The following is a 19,307-nucleotide window of genomic DNA, read 5'->3' on the forward strand; positions in this document are numbered from 1 at the left end:
GTAAAACAAACTACGAGTTCTGTTCGCAGGTGCCTTTTCGACTGCCAGGTCTGACCAGGTGGGTGGACCAGCACCCGCGAGCAGACCATGCCAGATGCACCGGCACCATTCTGAATGGTTCTGGTGCATCCGGCCTCCCCATTCCCATTGAGCCCTATGGTGCTCAAATGGGAATGGGGAGCATTTTCTTCCGACGCCCAGGAATGGGCAATTATCGAGTCTGGCGGGGCCGTAATGACCCGGTTATTGCCCATTACTGGTTGATAGAAAAAGAATGATACTGGCAGCAGCCGTGCCCGTTTTACCGGTGGCTACTGATGAACTGCGAAGTTGTCCTTTATCCAAAGAGGATCAATCGTACTATGAAGAAGAAACTTACATTTTCTTTATTGAATCATTGAAGTATTGGAATTTTCTATTGACAAGTTGAAGTTAAAAAGTACTGTGTTGAAACGTTGTTGCAAACCTGAATTACCTGATTTGGTTTTCTTGAACTGTGAAGTAGACTTCCGCTTAAAATCTGAATTCACCCAGGTTCTGAGAAGAGACTGTTGTTGAAAAACAAATTCGGGGTTTGTGCGCAGAGTTCAGTCTGCAGCAGTGGTGTTGCTGAGAGGAGCTGCAGTTACTGGGGTACTGGGACTTTGAATCTTGATCCTTCTGTGCCTTCAAATACCCTAGGCAAGCGCGGAGCGCGTGCGCAGAGTTCAGTCTGACTCGCTCAAAACTAAAACATTCACTGCAACTGTTGCATTTTCGGGACAGTCCTTTGACTGAAACCATGTTGTGTTTACAAGATGAAGAACCAGCAGAAACTATTTGTAATCTGGGAGGGGTATGATTGGTCAAAGGAAAAGTTTGTGCAGCGAGAAATGTCACAGCAAAACATTAAAAGTAGCGGTCTTTGTGAACTTACCATCCCGTCTCTTGCTCGATTGGCTTGAATGGCGGCGACTGGTCTGAATGCGACCAAGTTGTTGATGAAGCAAATGACACCGAAAGCCTCTTCTAATGTTGACATATCTGCTGAGGATCATGCGGAAAATGGTAGGGCGAACCATCCGTGTGCTGAGGCGGAGGTTGCAGAGCACGGGGTGTCTGGCGCTGCCCGCAAAACAGTTACAAAAGTCAATGTTGATACAAACGAAGATGGAAGATCAAGAGTGATTGAAATTGACATCGCAGCACTCCAGTCTCCCTTCGATGTAACTGACATCGAGCTCTTGGAGATGGAAGTGCCGCCGTCACTGATGAATGCAAAACCTCTTAAATTTAACTTCTCTGACAAGGCGAGCAGTGAAGCTAATGCCGTTATGGTGCCGGCTGGTGCACGAAACCGATCGAAAATCGAGTACCTCAAGACTTGTGCTAAAATGGTCTCCTTGATTCCCGACAAGGATGAAACAGCATTATTGGAGAAAAGTATTGGAGTAACAAATGGCGAGGCAGTCATAGGTGCCTCAGAGTTCATTGGAAAAATGGCACCCGTGACTCCAAGTGCTTCAGTTACTGAAATCATTGGGCTGGACTTGGCTGGAAGGGAAGCCAGATTAATGGAGCGCTTAAAAGCTGACTTCGAGAAAATGAGAGAGAAACTGACCGAGAGTTTCGCTAAATCTACTAAAAAGAGTCACACAGAAGTGCGAGGTTGGATGCTGACCTCGGCCAATCGCCTGAAGGTGACAATTCACTGCAATGTCTACAATAACGCATGCATTCACAAGGGCAATATGAAGTGTGTATACATGCTTTAGAACCAGCGCCTGACTGTTTATATAAACAAGATGTGAAAGCAAAATCGCAGTATAACAGAATTCATTTGCCCCCACAATGTACTTTGGAAAAGCACTTGGCACACTGTTCTACTCCGAAGATTAGGACCACTGTGAATGAAGTGGGGCAGCGGTCTCCAGACTCTGCTGGGCTCGAATTGCAAGACGGCAGTGAGTCGAAAAGCGTGAATAAAGAAAACTCACGAATACGGGCTGAACAAGAGGCATCCTTAAAATGGAATCTGTCAGCTGATGCAGCAATACAGATCCACAATAACGTATTGGCAGCAATGTCACTGGCGTTAATCCCTTTCACCAAACTCTATGAAAATCTAAATGAAGCAACTGTCAACAATGGAGCAATTCTGGGACGATTAAATGAAAAAATAACAAAAATGGAAGTGATAATTACACTGCTGCAAGCTTGCTTGGAAAACGAGGCGGTAAAATCTGCAACTTGGGAAAATAGTAAAAACCATGCAGGACAGTTCTGAAAAAAAAAATCATAATGGAGGCAGTATTAAGATGTTTGGAGCAATGACGGCCAACACATTGAACAGGCCCACGAAGGAGTCATGTGAGAGGCGCAGCGAAATAAATGTTGCAACACAAGCAAACTTGCAAGAAGAGGTGCTGTCGAGTAACCGTAACTGAAAGGCTCCAGGAAGTGCTGCTCGACTTGCAAGTGTTTCACCGAAGACAAAGAGTATTGCAGTAATTATGAATATCACAGGGACTCATGATACGCAGAGCGGGGAGGATTCAGCTCAGTGTACAAATGTAAATCCTGCCAGTGCCAGTAGTGCACGACCTGAGGAAAGTGTTGATAAAGTGATCATTGATATAACCGGTGAAAATCTTAAAGCGGCGAATTCAGAAAAAGACAACCTGCAAAAGTCACCTGTAGTAGCACACTGTTCAACTTCAAAAATGACATTTGGAATATTCAGTGGTGCAGCAAAAACTCTTAAAGCAGCGAAAGCCAAGTCCAAAAAGGTGGACGCTGAGCCAGTTAAAAAAAAAAAGGGAAAAAAAAAGATTGTGTGTCAAATAAGGAAACGAGCAGCTCAAGAAAGTTTATATGAAACTTATCAACACCTACCAAACCAAGTCTGTTTGAGCGAATCAAAACAGCGGCGCCTATTAAGTCTAGGATAATGGAATGGTCGAAAAAAGATGCTGATGTATCGACGAGAGTTTTCATTTCAAATCCCAAGAAACTAATGAGATTGGACTCAGAGGCTCCCTCACCTCAGTCAGTGACGTTATCTGGAGACCTATGTAATTTATCAATTTACTCTGATGAGTTTGAGGATGGCAGTAGTCCAGAGCGTCACGAGTCGAGCGCTGCTCGTCATACTGAAAAGGATAGCCAAAAGACAGGCTTTGAAAAGTCAACTGCAAATCAAGTCTCTCATAAAAACACAATAGACGCAGTAAACGAGGGAGCAATACCTTTGGCAGCTCTACAAGTAAGACCTGCAGCAAGACAAGTAATTGCTCCTATGGCAGACGTTCAAGGAAGACCTGTTGAAAGCCAAGGAAATGCTGCTTCAGATCAGAAAAATATGTCTCAAGTGAGATTAAATCCAAAATTAACAGCAACACGACGACAGAAAGAAATAAAACGATTAGTGCATCAAAATCCAGTGGACTCTAATAATTCGGCCTGGAAAATCAGAATTGTGATTGTATTAGAAGATGAAAACGATGTCAATCTAAATAGAGGAAACGTGATTCAACTTCTGCACTCAGTACCTGCCCCGAGGACAGTGTCTTTTGCGGACATAAGTATTGTCGAATATATTTCTGAAGAACGTGCAGACAGAGTCTACTTGCATATAAAATCGCAGGCAGTAAGAAAGACTATAATGGCTGCAAAAGAAGAATTGCTGTTCTTGGGTTTTGAGATATTGGAAGAAATGTGTGAACCACATAGAAAGAAATTCAAGACAAATAACAATGAGCAGGATGCGGCCTCAAATGAGCAGCGCAGAAAAGATCTAAGGCAGCACCTGAATACTGCGCAAAATGTACAATATGCATCTGGTAGAAGTGAAACCACCACGAGGAATCAATAGCTAAATCATAGTGCCCCTGAAGCGCTGCTCACCTTGATATCCTGGAATACACAAGGGTTTCGACATTTATACAAGGATTTTCCAGTGGATTTCAGCAATAATCTATTAATATGCCTACAGGAAAAATGGCTGAGGACTCCCCCGGTGAAAGATGGTTATACGATCCTCCTAAATCCAGCAGAGAAAAACTCCCAGGGACGGCCGTTCTCAGGGCTATTAACAATGATAAAAATTGGGACCAATTGGGAAGTGTTGGAATCAGAAAATCCCAACAGTTTCGTTCAAAGTACATTGTTGCAACACTAACAGCAAATCCGCGAAAGCAAAGCACTTGTTGTTAATTAACGTATGCTGGAATCCAGTGAAGATAAATGTGGAAAAGTTTATATCATCCATAATGACGATTATAGATAAACAACAAATAATCTATCACAAGATATACCATTGTAAGTGGGGATATGAACATAATATGGTTTAACGAAAATAAAGCCCCCATAAAAGAAAGTAAGAACAAGATGAAAAAACTACAATGTTGAAGAACAAGATGGGATGCCAAAATGGAGGCACGAGATTGTGAGATGGCCAATGGACAGGTAAATGGTGATATACCTGCTAATTACACCGGGCACAATATGGGCTATGAAAAGACACTGGACTACATTTGGTCTTCAAAATAGCTCTGGAATAAAATTGAGTGTCTGAAAATAACAGCAACCATAAAGAGTGACCATGACGCTTTGGTGTTGTTCATGAAGCTACCTCGTAAATTCGAAACATCGATTCTGAGCCAAAAACTTGAGGTAAACAATGGTGAAATAGGCTCAGAATAAGTGAAGCCCAAATTAAACAATTGACCATGGTCTTCCAAAGCCTTGATAAATTTGACCAAAAATCGGTAAATTATATGGCACTACTACCGTGCCAAAAGTTGAGGTCACTTCTAAAAAGATACAAACTACAAAAATACATACTCATGAATGGAGCTTGAAGGTAAAAATGAAAAAAAAATGCTTGTGGACATAAGAAATATTAAAGCTAGAGGAGGCACTGGCATGCAAGTGCGGATCAAACAACAGAAGCAAAAATATTAAAACTAGGTTAAAGCTTTCTCCTCCTTACGTGATCAAGAAAGAGGCGAGATGATGATGTCCTTAATAAAATCAAATGATTCCAGGGAGATTTGGCGCATCTTGAACAGAGGATCCAGAAACCAAGAGGATACAATGGCAACTGATCTCTCCGAAGTTGACTGGAAAAAAACACTTCTACAAAGTGTTCTCAAAAGGAAAAGAAATAATTCTGACAGCTCCAGCAGAAGTTCCCGTAAGGTGGGACATGGTTGAGACTGCTGAGGACATAAGTGATGCGATTACCAGATTAAAAAATTCACGAGCTGCTGGGCCTGATGGCGTTTCCAACGTGATGCTTAAAGCACATACATTTGAGTGGTCCATCTTTGTTGCAAAGTTGTTCTGTAGAATTGCTGACCTTGGCATAATACCATAGTCTTGGACGACGGCGATAATTGTTCTGATTTTTAAGAAGGGTAATCGGGCTGAAACAGCAAATTATCGCTCGATTGCCCTTCTTGACACAATTGGTAAGATATTCGCGACTTTCTTGCAGCAGAAGCTGATGAAATGGGCAGTCAAGAGAGGAATATCTGACTGCCGTCAGACTGGTTTTACAAAGGGCTTTGGGACAGAAATCCACTTGATACTGGTAAACATTTTTTTTGAAACTAGAACTTTGGAAAAGAAGAGTAATCTCTTTGTGGCTTTTATCGACATGGACCAAGCCTTTGATACCATAAATCGGGAGATGCTGTGGCAGAAATTGGGAATGCCCGGAAAACCTATTACAGCCGACCAAAGCTCTCCATATGATAACATCAATCAGAATAAGGTTAAATGAACAAGGTGAATTATCCGATGTAATTAAGACCTACAAATGGGTAAAACAGGGTTGCCCCATTGCCACATGCCTGTTTAAGTTGTTCATTACAGATGTACCAGTGGCTTTAAATGTAGTAAAGTGTTTCCCGCCAAAGATCAATGGACATATCAGCTGTCTCACCTATGCTGACGAGTTAGTTCTGGTCGACTCCACTCCGATAGGGCTGCAACGTTTGCTCCTAAAACTGCAGTCATATGATTGATAACGAACTAAAAATAAACATAAAAAAAACAAAAATCATGAGAATTGGTCCAACAAAAGGAAGTAGAAATAAAGAATTTTGCTGGAGGATCGATAATGAAGTGATCGATGAGATCGTGGAAATTTGTTATTTAGGGGTAATGATTAACAACTCGATAAGAGAATGGAGCTGGGTGCAAGACATCGTTCGAAGAATGAAAAGTTTGCATTACAAGGGGCCAGAATTCACAGTCTATATGGAAAATTTAGCCTGAACCCAGTACGGATCTTTTACCTACAAAAGGTAATACCTGCAATTATGATCAGAGCTGAAGCAGGATGGAATCTAGACTACAGTATCTGGTCTCAGATGGAGGGGACGTTTTGGAAAAAAGTACTAAGGCTGCCAAAATACATTTCAATGACAATTATCAGACACAAGTTGGCATTGGATGAGCTGTATGTAACTGTTATTTGTAAATACATGGCGCTCTTAAAAAAATATGACTATGCTAAAGCCGGAACCGGCCTATGAAATACTCGCTTCGAGTGACTCTCGTCCATATGCTGGCTTAATAATGCAAGGGTTCCAAGGGTTAAATGCGATCCTGCAAGCAGCCGATATATCAATGGACACTTTGCTGATGCAGCCACAAATTGCAAAGAGAAAGCTTAAACAGTGGGCATGTAGTTGAATATAATGCCTTCATATGTACAACAATTTCCATCACAACCTCATCGTGATAGTTTCCTTCGATTGCGATTGAATGCCGTGAAATCCAAGGAAATGCTGATAAGACATGATCAGGATACAAAGGATGACTGTTGTAGATTCTGCCTGGTTGAAACGGAATCCATAAAACATCTAATAACAGAATGTCGGGTGCTCAAAGATCATAGAACACTCCATCTTGGCAAATTTGCACCGATAAATAAGAATATGGACGAATGGTGGACTCGTATTTTAAGTGGGAGTTTGGTGCACCGAACATGTTCAGTTATGCATTTTATGGACTAAATTCTGAACTGGAAATAGAAAAAGTAATTATGATACTCAAATGTTTAGACCTATAGCGATGGAATGTAACGTAAGGAAAAAGTTGTAATAAAAGTTTGTAATAAACTAAATGTTACAATAAAAAAAAAATCACTTGTTTTTAGCTGCCATGCATTTCTTTATTCATGTGTATATGTGTGAGGGACAGATATCCTTTGTTAGAGTATTTTAGGCAGGGAAATCCTCGTCAGGGTAGGGATATTAAGCGTTTATCCAACCTTCTAATTTAATAAAATGGCATGTGTGGAGAAAACTTCAGAGTTGTCCACCTGCTGCACCCTCGCACCTACTCCACACTGGAATGCCTTCCCCACGACCATCAAAGCCCTCACTTCAATGGAACATTTGAAAACAAGGCTCAAACTCCAACTGCTAGCAATGGAAGGAGCCCCTCTCTCTCCCCCATGTTAACACTCCTTCCTATTCAAACCAAGCACTGAGCCAACCATTCCTGCATTCTACCTCCAAGAGTGCTCTATGTACAATGTAAATACGAAATACTGGCCTCATGCAACTAATGTTAAAAATATATGCCACCAGTCGTTGTCCCCGTTACATGGTCCTACTATTGCCCCTTCAGCCCCCTGTATACGTCTTTTAATCCTACAAAGCTCTTATGTAAAGGCACCTTTCCCGAGGACTGCCTCTGATCTCGGTTACTGCTCACTTTCTAAGCCATTCCTGTTTGAAACGACACCCACTTCTTAAAGCCAAAATGTCATCCTATGAGGGTGATCCCACCCTACGATTCTACTCTGTGGCAACCCTCAGCAGCAGACACCTTGCAACATCTGAAAACAAGTCGTAGATAAGTAGCATGGTCCTCTGCCGTTGATTAAAGGACAGCCATGGCCTTTGATCAAAGGACCACATCAGTAGAATTCAAGGAAGACACCATGGTAGTAGATCATGGAGGTGAGGTAACAAGAGGAATTACAATACAACTACCTTTATGAAAGGCTTTCCTTCAATGTTCCCAATATCGAAGTGACAGGAACGAGGCCCACGCCCGCAATGGTAGCCTGGGAACCATCTTAACCATTCCAATACAAGCAAACATTCAGAATAAATAACAGTAGCCATTGCCCAATGCTACAATGTAGAACCAAGATGCCACCTCAAGCATCAATCTCTTCCCCCACCTCCCCGACAAACAGAAATTGAGAGCTTGAATCACCCTTCTAATACCAAATTGGTTAAACAGGGGGATCAAATATTTCCTTCGAATCGAAAGATATTCCTAACAAAAGAAAAAGTGCACTGTGCTTTATGCAGCATCTGGGTGCAATGGGCAGACGGCTGAATTACTTGAACTCCATGAGGTGATAAGATCAGGAAGAGGAGTGAAAGGAAGGGACTGAGACGAGAGACAGAGACTGATCCAGAGCATTTGAGATTTACACTTTCCCATCAAGCTACAGTGACGATCCTGGGGTGCGTTAGGATCGCACATCTGTTGAAAATTCCTGGAGGGAGCCAGCTAGATAAGGCTGTTGCCTTTAGGCCCTCATTGCAAGATAGATGTAGAGTGTAGGTGTTACCCATCGCTTGTGGTGAACGAGAAGGACACCCATCACCATATTTTCCCACCCCTTCTCCAGCTCTGTGCATTACAATGAACAGCTGCCTATCAAACATTGAGCAACTGAATAACCTGCACAATTGCAGTTAAAAGCTGAAAAACCCTTTAACTCTCTTGGAGACTCCGCGAAAGGTTAAGACCGTGTGCGACAGCTGTCAAAAACACTGATGGGAAAAGGCATTCAGTCTTCAATGGTTAGTTTAAAAGAACAATGTGCTGCAGGCACCCGTGTCCAGTCTTCATTGGCTTCTTCACATGGTAAACATGCTGCACGTAGAGCGGAGATCTCTTCACTAAGCCCTTGCACAACAAAGACGTCATTAAACCCATACTACACCTGTACCAGATTGACACCAGTTGATGTTGGTTCAACTCCCTGTAACTCTTTCTAACCATCTCCTTTGCCAGGTGAACTCCTGCCGACAGAAACCAAATGCCAACCACTGTGCCAGCATGCCTCCAATGATCATCCCTTGCTAGCCTGGCTGCAGTGGACAGCAACCCCCTGCAATGCCTTGTGCCAGTCACTCATACTGTACATATTGTACATAGAGCTCATCTGTTCCTCCAACGCGACCACAGACTCGAGAAAGGAAGCAGCTGATCGGGAAACACCAGCACCTCCAAGAAAGAGACAAACAGGTAGGCTGGAGGTCCAGGGCAGCAAGGGGGTGACAGCAGAATCTGTAATAACCGCGTATGGGTCCCTGGGAAGGAAGTGCAAGTCTAGGACCTGCACCCTTCTGAGAAACCAAGAACAAAAAAGGAGCAAACCAGGAAGAGCTGTATGCTTGACAGGGGAGCAGAACAAGCAGATACAACACTACATTGCAAGTCTGGTGCCCGCACCCAAGTCCATGAGAGGACAATTGCTTGGCAGGAGATTAAACCAAGACGTTCTGAACATTGCAAGTCTGGGATCCACACCCGAAGTGAGAGAAGAATACAATTAAAAAGAAAGCCTACGCTTGGCGAAGGGAGTGTGCCAAGTTGTTGGGATCAAGCAGCGTGGATTCAAGAAACTTGTTCCTGTGAATTATCCAGTGACATTTGCTTAATTAAATACAGGCCTTATGAGCAGAAAAAAAGGAAAGAAAGTAGACAAGGAATCTAGGGAAAAGAATCACGACCCTGACCTAGGAATTCTACAAAACACTTCTTTATTTCATTAGTTTTCTATTACAGGAGAGACCGGGAACTTTTCTCCTGGTTGGAACCACAGTGAACACTTTACGATTGGAAGAGATCATCCTTGCACAGGTGATTTAAGTTATTAGTGTTAGGGATAGAAATAGGCTTTTGAGACACGACAGAGACAGACTTTTTAGTTTTGGACATCTGGACGATTTCATTTGTTTTCTTTAAGGCCGGCAAACCCAGCTTTAGAGAGGAATTTTTCCAATCCTTTCTTGATTAATAAAATTCTGTATCCAAAAATGTGCATCAATGAATCCGGGCCTTACTTCTACACCCTTACAATATATGTACTTCCCTTGTGCTTTTGTATTTTGTGTGTGGGTTATGCAGCCATCTTTTGTTGTGTGATGCTTGGTTTTCTTTCATTCCACGCATTGTCAGCCTTTTCATCCGATAACCTCGTCTGCCGCATTTACTGCTCTGCAGTGAGAGCCTTGCTTTGCTCACAAACCCTGCCCCTATGCCTGTTCCACTGCTGTCTTCTCTGAAGCCCCTCACAAGCATCTTTCCCGCAAGCCTTTCCCCAATGTTCTATTGCACGGCCACATTATTCTATCCCTTTCATCACGGTTACCTTCTCCTTGATCTTGGTCCCAACACTTATTTTCCTACAACCCTCTTTTCGATGGAGCCTTTCTGCTATATACCACTCACTACAGAGCTCATCCTTTGTGCCACTCCACCACTTCCCACATACCTATTCCCCTATATGCCTCCCCATTGCTGACCCGCTCTGCCCATCCATAGAACACTTCTGCAAAAACGATTTCACTATATGTGAAACACGGCTGCCACACAGAAAGCACAGCATCAGAGCTCTGTAAGACATCCGTACTTATCGCCCAAGCGCAACATGAGCAATTAACAGGTGTGTGTGTGTGTGTGTGCCTCTGTGTGTGCCCCTGTGTGTATCCCTGAATACACATCATATAACTGAAGATGGATCTTTACTATCTTTACTATTGCAGAAACTGTGGCCCACTAATGGCATTTATTTCTATTTAGCAGATCTCAGTAACAGTGCACCTGCCACAGGGATCAATATCTACCACCTGGAGTCATCCCCAGTGGGTCAATACCTGGCAGCTGGAATCAACCCCAGGGATCAATGCCTGGCAGCTGGAATTATTGCAATGAAAAGATGGCACCAAAACACTGCGGTGCGGATTCTCTCGCCAGCTGCTAGACTGATCAAATATGAAATACATCCAATCTGCCTGGTGCTCAGCAGCTTTATGATAGCCCCCGACTGGCTTAAGATGGGCAATGGGAAGTGGGGCCGGTAATGGAGTCTGCAGGAGCAGGTGCCTCACTAAAACTACTTACACAGCAAAGGGAAAGACAGTACGAGATCCATAAACAGAAATAAAGCACTCACAGGTAATGATCGGGATCAAACTTGACATCTTCAGCTGCCAACTGGGCGGGCTGGCGTTCCTCTACAGGGGTTATATCTGGACTCTTCAAATCAATAACATCATTCAGTTCATCCTGTAACAGAAAGAAAACCAAGACTGAGGAACCTGCTTGTGTAGGCACAAGCACCAAGAAGAAACACAGAGGATTACAAGGCCCGCAGTTATGTTATGTTATATTAATGTAATTTGTAAAGCGCAACGTTCACCCGGAGGTATCTTGGCGCTGGAGAGGGAGGACTGCAGTCATTAGCCAAGCAAAGAGCAACTAAAACAGGCATGTTTTTAGCGCTCTCCTGAACAGCAGGTGGTTTGACAAGTTTTTAACTGTCAAAGGCAGGTCATTCCACATTTGAGCGGTGACAACTGAAAAGGCACGTCCTCCAATACATGTCCAATGAAATGTTGGAACCGACAGCAAGCCAGGAAAAGCTGAGAGCAAATGGCAGGTGGGGAGATACTGAGTACATTTAGCCTGGAGTCAATGAAGAGTACTTAACACAGGAGAAATGAACAAGTTACTTTCTTACCTGGTAACGTTCTTTCGATGGGATGGTCCGACGACGTATTCCATATCTATGACAGGTAATGTCCACAGCTGTGCTGCTTCGGAAAATCTTTACCGTCTGCGTCGATGACGTCGATGCGCCATCCCCGAGGACCTCCTCCGACAGCCGACGTCACCCGATGTTATAAGTAGGACGCACGACGCCCATAGCCTCAGTTATAGTTTTTTTCCCAGAACGTGTGCCACCAGTTTTCTGCCAGTCAGACACACAAGGCCTTGAGGAACGCAAGCTGCAATCGCAAAAGAAATTCTGCAGCGGGGAAGGCAGGGAGGGAGCGCTATGGAATACGTCGTCGGACCATCCCATCGAAAGATCGTTACCAGGTAAGAAAGTAACTTGTTCTTCGAGGGGATTGTGTCCTCTGACGTATTCTATATCTATGACAGACTCCCAAAGCAGTACCAAGCAAGGAGGTGGGAAAGAATTTAGAATACAAATTTAGCATGCCCAATCAAATTGCGGAATAGAGAACTGCCTTGCCAAAGGCCCGATCTTGCCCTCTGATGGAATCAAGGGAATAGTGACGTACAAAAGTATGCACTGAAGCCCAGGTGGCTGCATCACAGATGTGACGAATAGGAACTCCCCTCTGCAGGGCAGTAGACGCAGCCACTCCTCTGGTAGAATGGGCCCGCAAGCCAGCCGGAGGGTCCTTACCCGCCAAGCGGTAACACTCGGAGATAGCTAAAATAATCCAACGAGACAAAGTCTGTTTCGTCACAGCTTGTCCCAAACGCTTCCCAGCGTAACCAATGAAAAGTTGATCGTCCACTCTGACCCGGGACATGCGCGAAATATAAAAGCTCAACGCTCTCGGAGGATCAAGCCTATGGAGCCTCTCCTCTTCCTTACCAGGATGTAGAGGAGGATAGAACGCCGGCAGAACCACCTTCTGGCTCAAATGAAAATCTGAAACCACCTTCGGAAGAAAAGAAGGACGAACTCTAAGGACAACCCTGTCCTTGTGAAACACAGTGAAGGGTGGCTTAACTGAAAGTGCCTGTAACTCATTCACTCTGCGAGCGGAAGTAACCGCAACCAAAAACAGTTTTCAGAGTCGACAGCCTCAAAGGGCAAGAATGTAAAGGCTCAAACGGAGCACCCATAAGAAACTTAAGAACAAGGTTCAAATCCCAGCCTGGCACCAGAAAAGGTGACAGAGGGAACACATTAGTGAGCCCTTTCAAAAACTGCGAAATTAAAGGAATCTTAAAATAGGAACACTCTTCAGACGAGCGCTTAAATATGGACAGCGCCGCCAGGTAACCTTTAATGGTCCCCACTTGCAAGCCCCTGTGGGCCAAAGAAAGCAAAAAAGATAAAACCATGGGAATGTCGCATTCGAAAGGATCCACATTCTGAACTCTGCACCAGTCGCAGAACTTTCTCCAACGGCAACGGTACAGAGACTTTGTTGCCGGCCGCCTGGCCGAGAGCAACACCTCCATCACGTCTTCAGAGAGGTCCCAATCCTTATACCTCAACCTTTCAGAAGACAAGCGTGAAGATTGAGGGATCTGACCTCTGGATGGAGAACCTGACCCCCCTCCCGTGAGAGCAGATCGTCTCGGTAGGGAAGACGACGTGGAGGGCAGATGGACAAGTCTAGAAAGTTCGGGTACCACGTCCTCCGGGCCCACGCCGGAGCAATGAGGATCATCCGGGAACCGAACCTTCGTAACCTCCGCAACACTTGCGGGATGACGGGGACTGGAGGAAACGCATACAGCAGTGGGAATGACCACTCCACCACGAACGCGTCTCCTAGGGCTCCTTTTGGAGGAAATACCCGCGAGCAAAACCTTTCGCACTTCCGGTTGACACTGGAGGCGAAGAGATCCACTTGAGGGGTCCCCCAAAGGGCGAAGATCTCCAGGAGAATCTCCTGAGCCAGCTCCCACTCGTGAGAGATCGTGCTCTGCCTGCTCAGAGCGTCCGCCGTCTCGTTGTCTCTGGCCGGATGAACTGCCGAGATCGAAACTTCGAACTTGAGCTGCTTAGCCTCCCTGCACAGCGGAAGTGACCCTGCCCCCCCCTTTTTGTTGAGGTAGTGCATGGCCACCGTGTTGTCTGCCAGAATCAGGACACTCTTCCCGCGCACAGTCGGCAGAAAAGTCTTCAGGGCTAGCCTGACGGCCCTCAGCTCCAACAGATTGACATGGAGTCTGGACTCCGACGGAGACCAACGACCGCTGACTGTCAGCTCGTTGGCATGAGCTCCCCATCCCGTGAGGGATGCGTCCGTCACTATCGTCACCTCCGGCCAGGGCAGCCAAAATGGGGTCCCCTTCATCAGATTGCCCTCGACGGCCCACCACAGAAGGTCCCGGGCTACTGAGGGCGGCACCTGAACAGGGTCCGACAGCCTGCCGGAGGACTGAGACCACTGGAGATTGAGTGCCCACTGCAAAGATCTCATCTGCAGACGAGCCTATGGCACCAGAAGAATGCAGGATGCCATGAGGCTGAGCAGTCTCAAGAACTCGGACGCTGGGAGATTCTGGGCAAACTGAAACTTGTGCACCATCTGCTGAATGTGAAGAGCCCTCACCTGAGGAGGAAAACACTGCACCAGGGACGTGTCGAGCACTGCTCCGATGTACTGGAGCCGCTGTGTTGGTGCCAAATGGGACTTCTTTAAATTGAGGGAGAAGCCTAGCCTGTGAAGGGAGTGGCAGGTGACGGACAGATGATCCAGGACTTGCTCGGGAGAGCTCCCCCTGATCAACCAATCGTCCAGGTAGGGGTAGACGTGAATCCCCCCCTTTCCTGAGATGCGCTGCCACCACCACCATGAGCTTGGTGAAAACCCTCGGGGCGGAGGTCAATCCCAACGGCAGGACCCAAAACTGAAAGTGCGAGTCGCCAACCGCGAACCTCAGGTACTTCTTGTGCTTGGGATGGATCGGCACATGGAAGTAAGCATCCTTGAGATCGAGAGACACCAACCAGTCCTGAAGTTGAAGGGCCTGGAGGACTTGAGAAAGAGTCACCATCTTGAACTTGTCCTTCCTGAGGAGTTTGTTCAAACCGCGCAAGTCCACGATGGGTCTCAATCCCCCGTCTTTCTTTGCAATCAAAAAATAAGGGGAATATCATCCCTTGTTCGTCTCCGCTACAGGCACCAGTTCTATGGCGCCTTTCTCCAGCAGGGCTTGAATTTCCTGCGCAAGGAGCAGATCCGGACTCTTCAAAGAGAGGTTCCCTGGTGGATTGTCGTGAGGCCTCTGCCGAAAAGGAAGACAGTAGCCGTGGGTTATGATCTCCAGAACCCACACATTTGAAGTAATGGCTTGCCACTCTACAAGATGCTGCGCCAGCCTTCTCCCAACCGGCGAACCATGGGACCTGGCCTCATGACTGAGTGGTATCGGCTGCGGCGTTGCCTGAGGGCAAAGAGGCAACTGCCCGAGCGGCCTTGGCACCTCGAGTACCTCTGTTTCCACCTCTGGCACTCTTACGATGGCCTCTTTGACTGCTAGCTCCTCTCGCTTTACTGAAGGACTAGTAATAGCGAAAGGAACCTCCCCTCCATTGCTGTCCCCTAGGACGAAAAGGCGGAGGTTGGCAAACTGCAGCACCCAACGATTTTGCTGCAGCTTTGGAGGTCTGCAACCTCTCAAGGCTCTTGTCAGCCTTGCTGCCAAAAAGGTGTTCACCATCAAAAGGCATGTTGAGGTGCCGGGACATCAGGAGCGAACCCAGACATCCGCAACCACGCAAACCTGCGGATTACGGTGCTCGCCGCCATGGACCGGCTGACACAATCCGCCAAGTCCAAACCCGACTCAACGGCCTCACACATAGCATCCTTGCCATCCTGAACCATAGCAAGGAAACCATCCCGTTCGTCCCCTTCGGGAATATGATCAGCTGCAAATGCAACACAGTTCCACAGAGTGTGTGTGAAACGAGACAAGGCACATATGGAGTTAGCCCCCTGAAGCGCCATACCCCCCGGAAGAAAACACTTTCTTCGCCCAGCCGTCAAAATGTTTGTCGTCCCTATCCGGAGGATACGCCTGCTTTGCCGGAGCCGTAGCCGCCTGCACCACCAAACTCTCCGGGGTGGGGTGCCTAGACAAGTAGCAGGGGTCGCAACTGGCTGGACGGTATTTTCGCGACAAAGACTTGCCCACTGCCGGGAGACTCTTCGGAGCAGTCCAAGCCGCCGCCACCCTTCTCTGCAGAGCCATATGAAAAGGCAAAACCGGGTCAGTGGGTGGACCGAGATGAAGGATGTCCGTGAGATCATCCTGAACGAACTCCCCTGGGGGAGCTGACCAACCCAAGTACTCGGTAACCCGAGACATAAGGCGCCAATATGACGAATCGGCATGAGTGCCAGGCTCCGGCCAACAAAACTCCACCTCCGGAGAGGTGTCCAGTCCACTGGCATCATGCAGTGATTGCCTCAGGTCATCAAACTGACTATGGCCCGAGATAAGGTCATCTGGAACCGTAACCGGAACCAGGCCGCCATCAGAGCCTTCATCACCCTCTGAAATGTACTCCAGGCGGGGAGAGGAAGACCTCTGCGGACCAAAGCAGTGCCGGGCCATAGCCTTTTTAGGGGCAAACCCCGTGCCACGGGGCCCCTCCGACACCATCGCCTCGAAAGGCGTCGAGGGCGCCGAACGAGTCGGCGCCGGCGTTGAAAGAAAAGGCGTCGAGGGCGCCGAATGAGTCGGCGCCGGCAGAAAAGGCATCGACGTCGAGCGAATCGGCTTCGACGTCAGCTGCAACGCCTCCAGCATCTGCCGCGTCGAAGCCGGAGCTCCGAGCGTGTCTCTCGACAACCTGGGCGCTGACGGCGTCGACGACCCCCTCGAAGACGGAACCTCGAGAGAAATCGTCGACGACCTCGGCGTCACAGGCGTCGACGTCTTCTTCGAAGACGGCACAGGATCACGCAGACGTGAGCGTGTCGAGGACCGGGACCTGGAACGGGCATGGCGAGAACGGCTACCCTTGTCCGAGCAGGACCTCTCCCGCGAGCCGTGCCGACCACCCGATCCCGAAGGCGTACAGGCGGTGTCTCTCGACCGGTGCCGACAGACCCCACTCGGAGGCACAGACGGACCGGTGCCCTGCGATTCCAGAATCGCTAGCATCTGCTTCCCGAAGGAAGCCCATTCCTCCGGTGTCGCTTGCATGGAGGGATAAGCGACCCGCCGACGGGCGGAGTCCTCGGAAGAGGACGGGGAAGGCGCCCTATGCCGGCGCTTCCTGGAATGCATAGAAGAGGCAGAGGAGTGGCGAGGCCGACTCCTGGAAGGAGACCCACCGGACTTCCGACGACAACGCGGTGTGTCACCCCTTGAGTCATCGGTCGAAAGCCCCGAAGAACTCGACTTCCTGGGCTTAGACACCCGGCCTACCGACAGCTTCTTCTTGCGTTACCGCAAGGCCTTCGCAGTGAGCGACTGGCAGTCGACACAGTCATCCGTATCGTGGGCCTCCCCAAGGCACCAGAGGCAGGCGTCGTGCGAGTCCGTGACCGACATCTTGGACCCACAGTCCCCGCAGTTCTTGAAGCCCAGACGTGGGGTCGAAGATGAGAAAGACATTGCCACGAACAGGTCTTCACAACCAACCGAATAGGTTCAACGAACCGAGAATAGAAAAACAGCAACTCCAACGAGTCGAGGCGTACCGAGATTCACGAAGCGAACATGTTCGCGGAAAAAACGGAACTGAGGCTATGGGCGTCGTGCGTCCTACTTATCACATCGGGTGACGTCGGCCGTCGGAGGAGGTCCTCGGGGACGGCGCATCGACGTCATCGACGCAGATGCCAAAGATTTTCCGAAGCAGCACAGCTGTGGACATTACCTGTCATAGATATGGAATACGTCGGAGGACCCAATCCCCTCGAAATGGGCCCTATAAGAAGACCCTGTAGCAACCTGGGCGGCTAAGTTCTGTAGACGTTGGAGCCGTTGGATCATGCCCTTTAGCTGAGCCGGATATAGGCAGTTACAATAATCGAGTGTGCGAGTGTGCTCAACACCAAGGCTGCAACCACCAGTGGATGAAGAGTAGCCGGTAACAGAGGGAGCACCTTCTTTAGAATTTTAAGGTGAATTCCGACACCATTTTTGTAAGCAAAGATGAACAGACTCTTAACACTACTTTGTCTTAAAGAAGGCCCTACAAGTTGGTTTTGAAGACAGGGCCTGCAGTTCATTTACCCTGCGGGCAGAAATGATAGCTAACAAAAAGGCAGTCTTGAGAGTTAGCATCCACAAAAGGGCACGAGTGTAATTGCTCAAAAGGAGCCCCGATGAGGCGCTTTAACACTAGGTTCAATTCCCATATTGGTACGATAAAAGGAATTGGTAGGAATAAGATTTCTTAGGCCCTTCAGAAACAATGAGCATTTAAAAGTAAAACCCCTCATCAGAAAATCTCTTCAACATCGCAAGTGTTGCTAAGTAGCCTTTAACTGTAGCCACTTGTAACCCTGAATGGGTTAAATGGAAAATGAAAGAAAGAACAGTAGGAACTTTGCATGCGAAAGGATCAACTTTTTTTCCCTGCACCAGCTCCGAAATTTGCTCTAATGGCAGCGATATAGAAATTTAGTTGCTGGTCTTCTAGCTGAAAGCAACATCTACATCACATCTTCCAGAAGGTCCCAATTTTTGTATCTCACCCTGTCAGAAACCAGGCGTGAAGGTTCAGAGTACTGATTTCTGGATGAATGAGACCCCACTCTTGCGAGTATAAGTCCTCTCTTTGGGGAAAATGAACTGGAGGGCAGATGGCCAGCTCTAGAAGTACCGGGTACCATGTTCTCCTGGCCCAATCCGGAGCAATCAGGACCATGAAATTCTCAGTTAACCACAAACACATCCCCTAGAGCTCCTCTTTGGGGAAATTCCCTGGAACAGAACTGTTTGCACTTCCGATTCACACTGGTCATGAACAGATCCATGTGACAATAAGGCAGACAGGCAAGAATTTGAATAAAGAAAATGTTGTCTTTATTTGACTCACAAAGCAAAGTCAAAAGCAAAACGAAAAAAAAAATGAATGACTCAAAATGGTTTACAGAAGGATTCTTCCTAATTCTTCTGTCTCATGCTGTTTCCTTTTGCTGGTTCTTTACAGGGGAGGCAATAAGGACCTCTGGAAAGCCTTCTTCTTTCAGTCCTCGTACGCCCATAAGCCTCCAGTCTCCACGTCTGGTTGGCTCTGCAACAAAAACGAGAATTAACCTCCAAACCGTTCACCGACTATGCTTTATATACAGATCTCTTCATTATCCAATCAGGACTTGTTTTGTTCCCCAGGTTACAAATACCCCTCCAAGCCCCGCCCCCTTCCTCTTGGGACGACGTTGAGGAGAACGCTGTCTGGTTTTGTTCAACACTTTCTGCCTCCCACAATGCCCCTGCTGGGACCCAGAGGTGTAGGTAAGTGGGCTAGGTTGTGTGTGTCTCGAGGTGGCTGCCGGACCCGTATATTTTCATCTGTGTGTGTTTCGCTGTGG

The 19,307-nt window shown here is 47.2% G+C and overlaps 1 protein-coding gene across 5 annotated transcripts in view; it reads right to left on the reverse strand.

Annotated features, from left to right (window-relative positions):
• Nucleotides 1-19,307, reverse strand: part of SHQ1 (SHQ1, H/ACA ribonucleoprotein assembly factor) — a 671,809-nt gene that overhangs the window by 405,235 nt on the left and 247,267 nt on the right. For all 5 annotated transcript variants that reach the window (XM_069643203.1, XM_069643202.1, XM_069643204.1 and 2 more), the window contains one exon: nucleotides 11,204-11,316. In XM_069643203.1, coding sequence (XP_069499304.1) covers nucleotides 11,204-11,316 — 113 coding nt within the window. The remainder of the gene's footprint in view (nucleotides 1-11,203; nucleotides 11,317-19,307) is intronic.

This window comes from Ambystoma mexicanum, chromosome 2p, assembly GCF_040938575.1.
Source record: "Ambystoma mexicanum isolate Mex_15411 chromosome 2p, UKY_AmexF1_1, whole genome shotgun sequence".
Lineage (NCBI taxonomy): Eukaryota > Metazoa > Chordata > Amphibia > Caudata > Ambystomatidae > Ambystoma > Ambystoma mexicanum.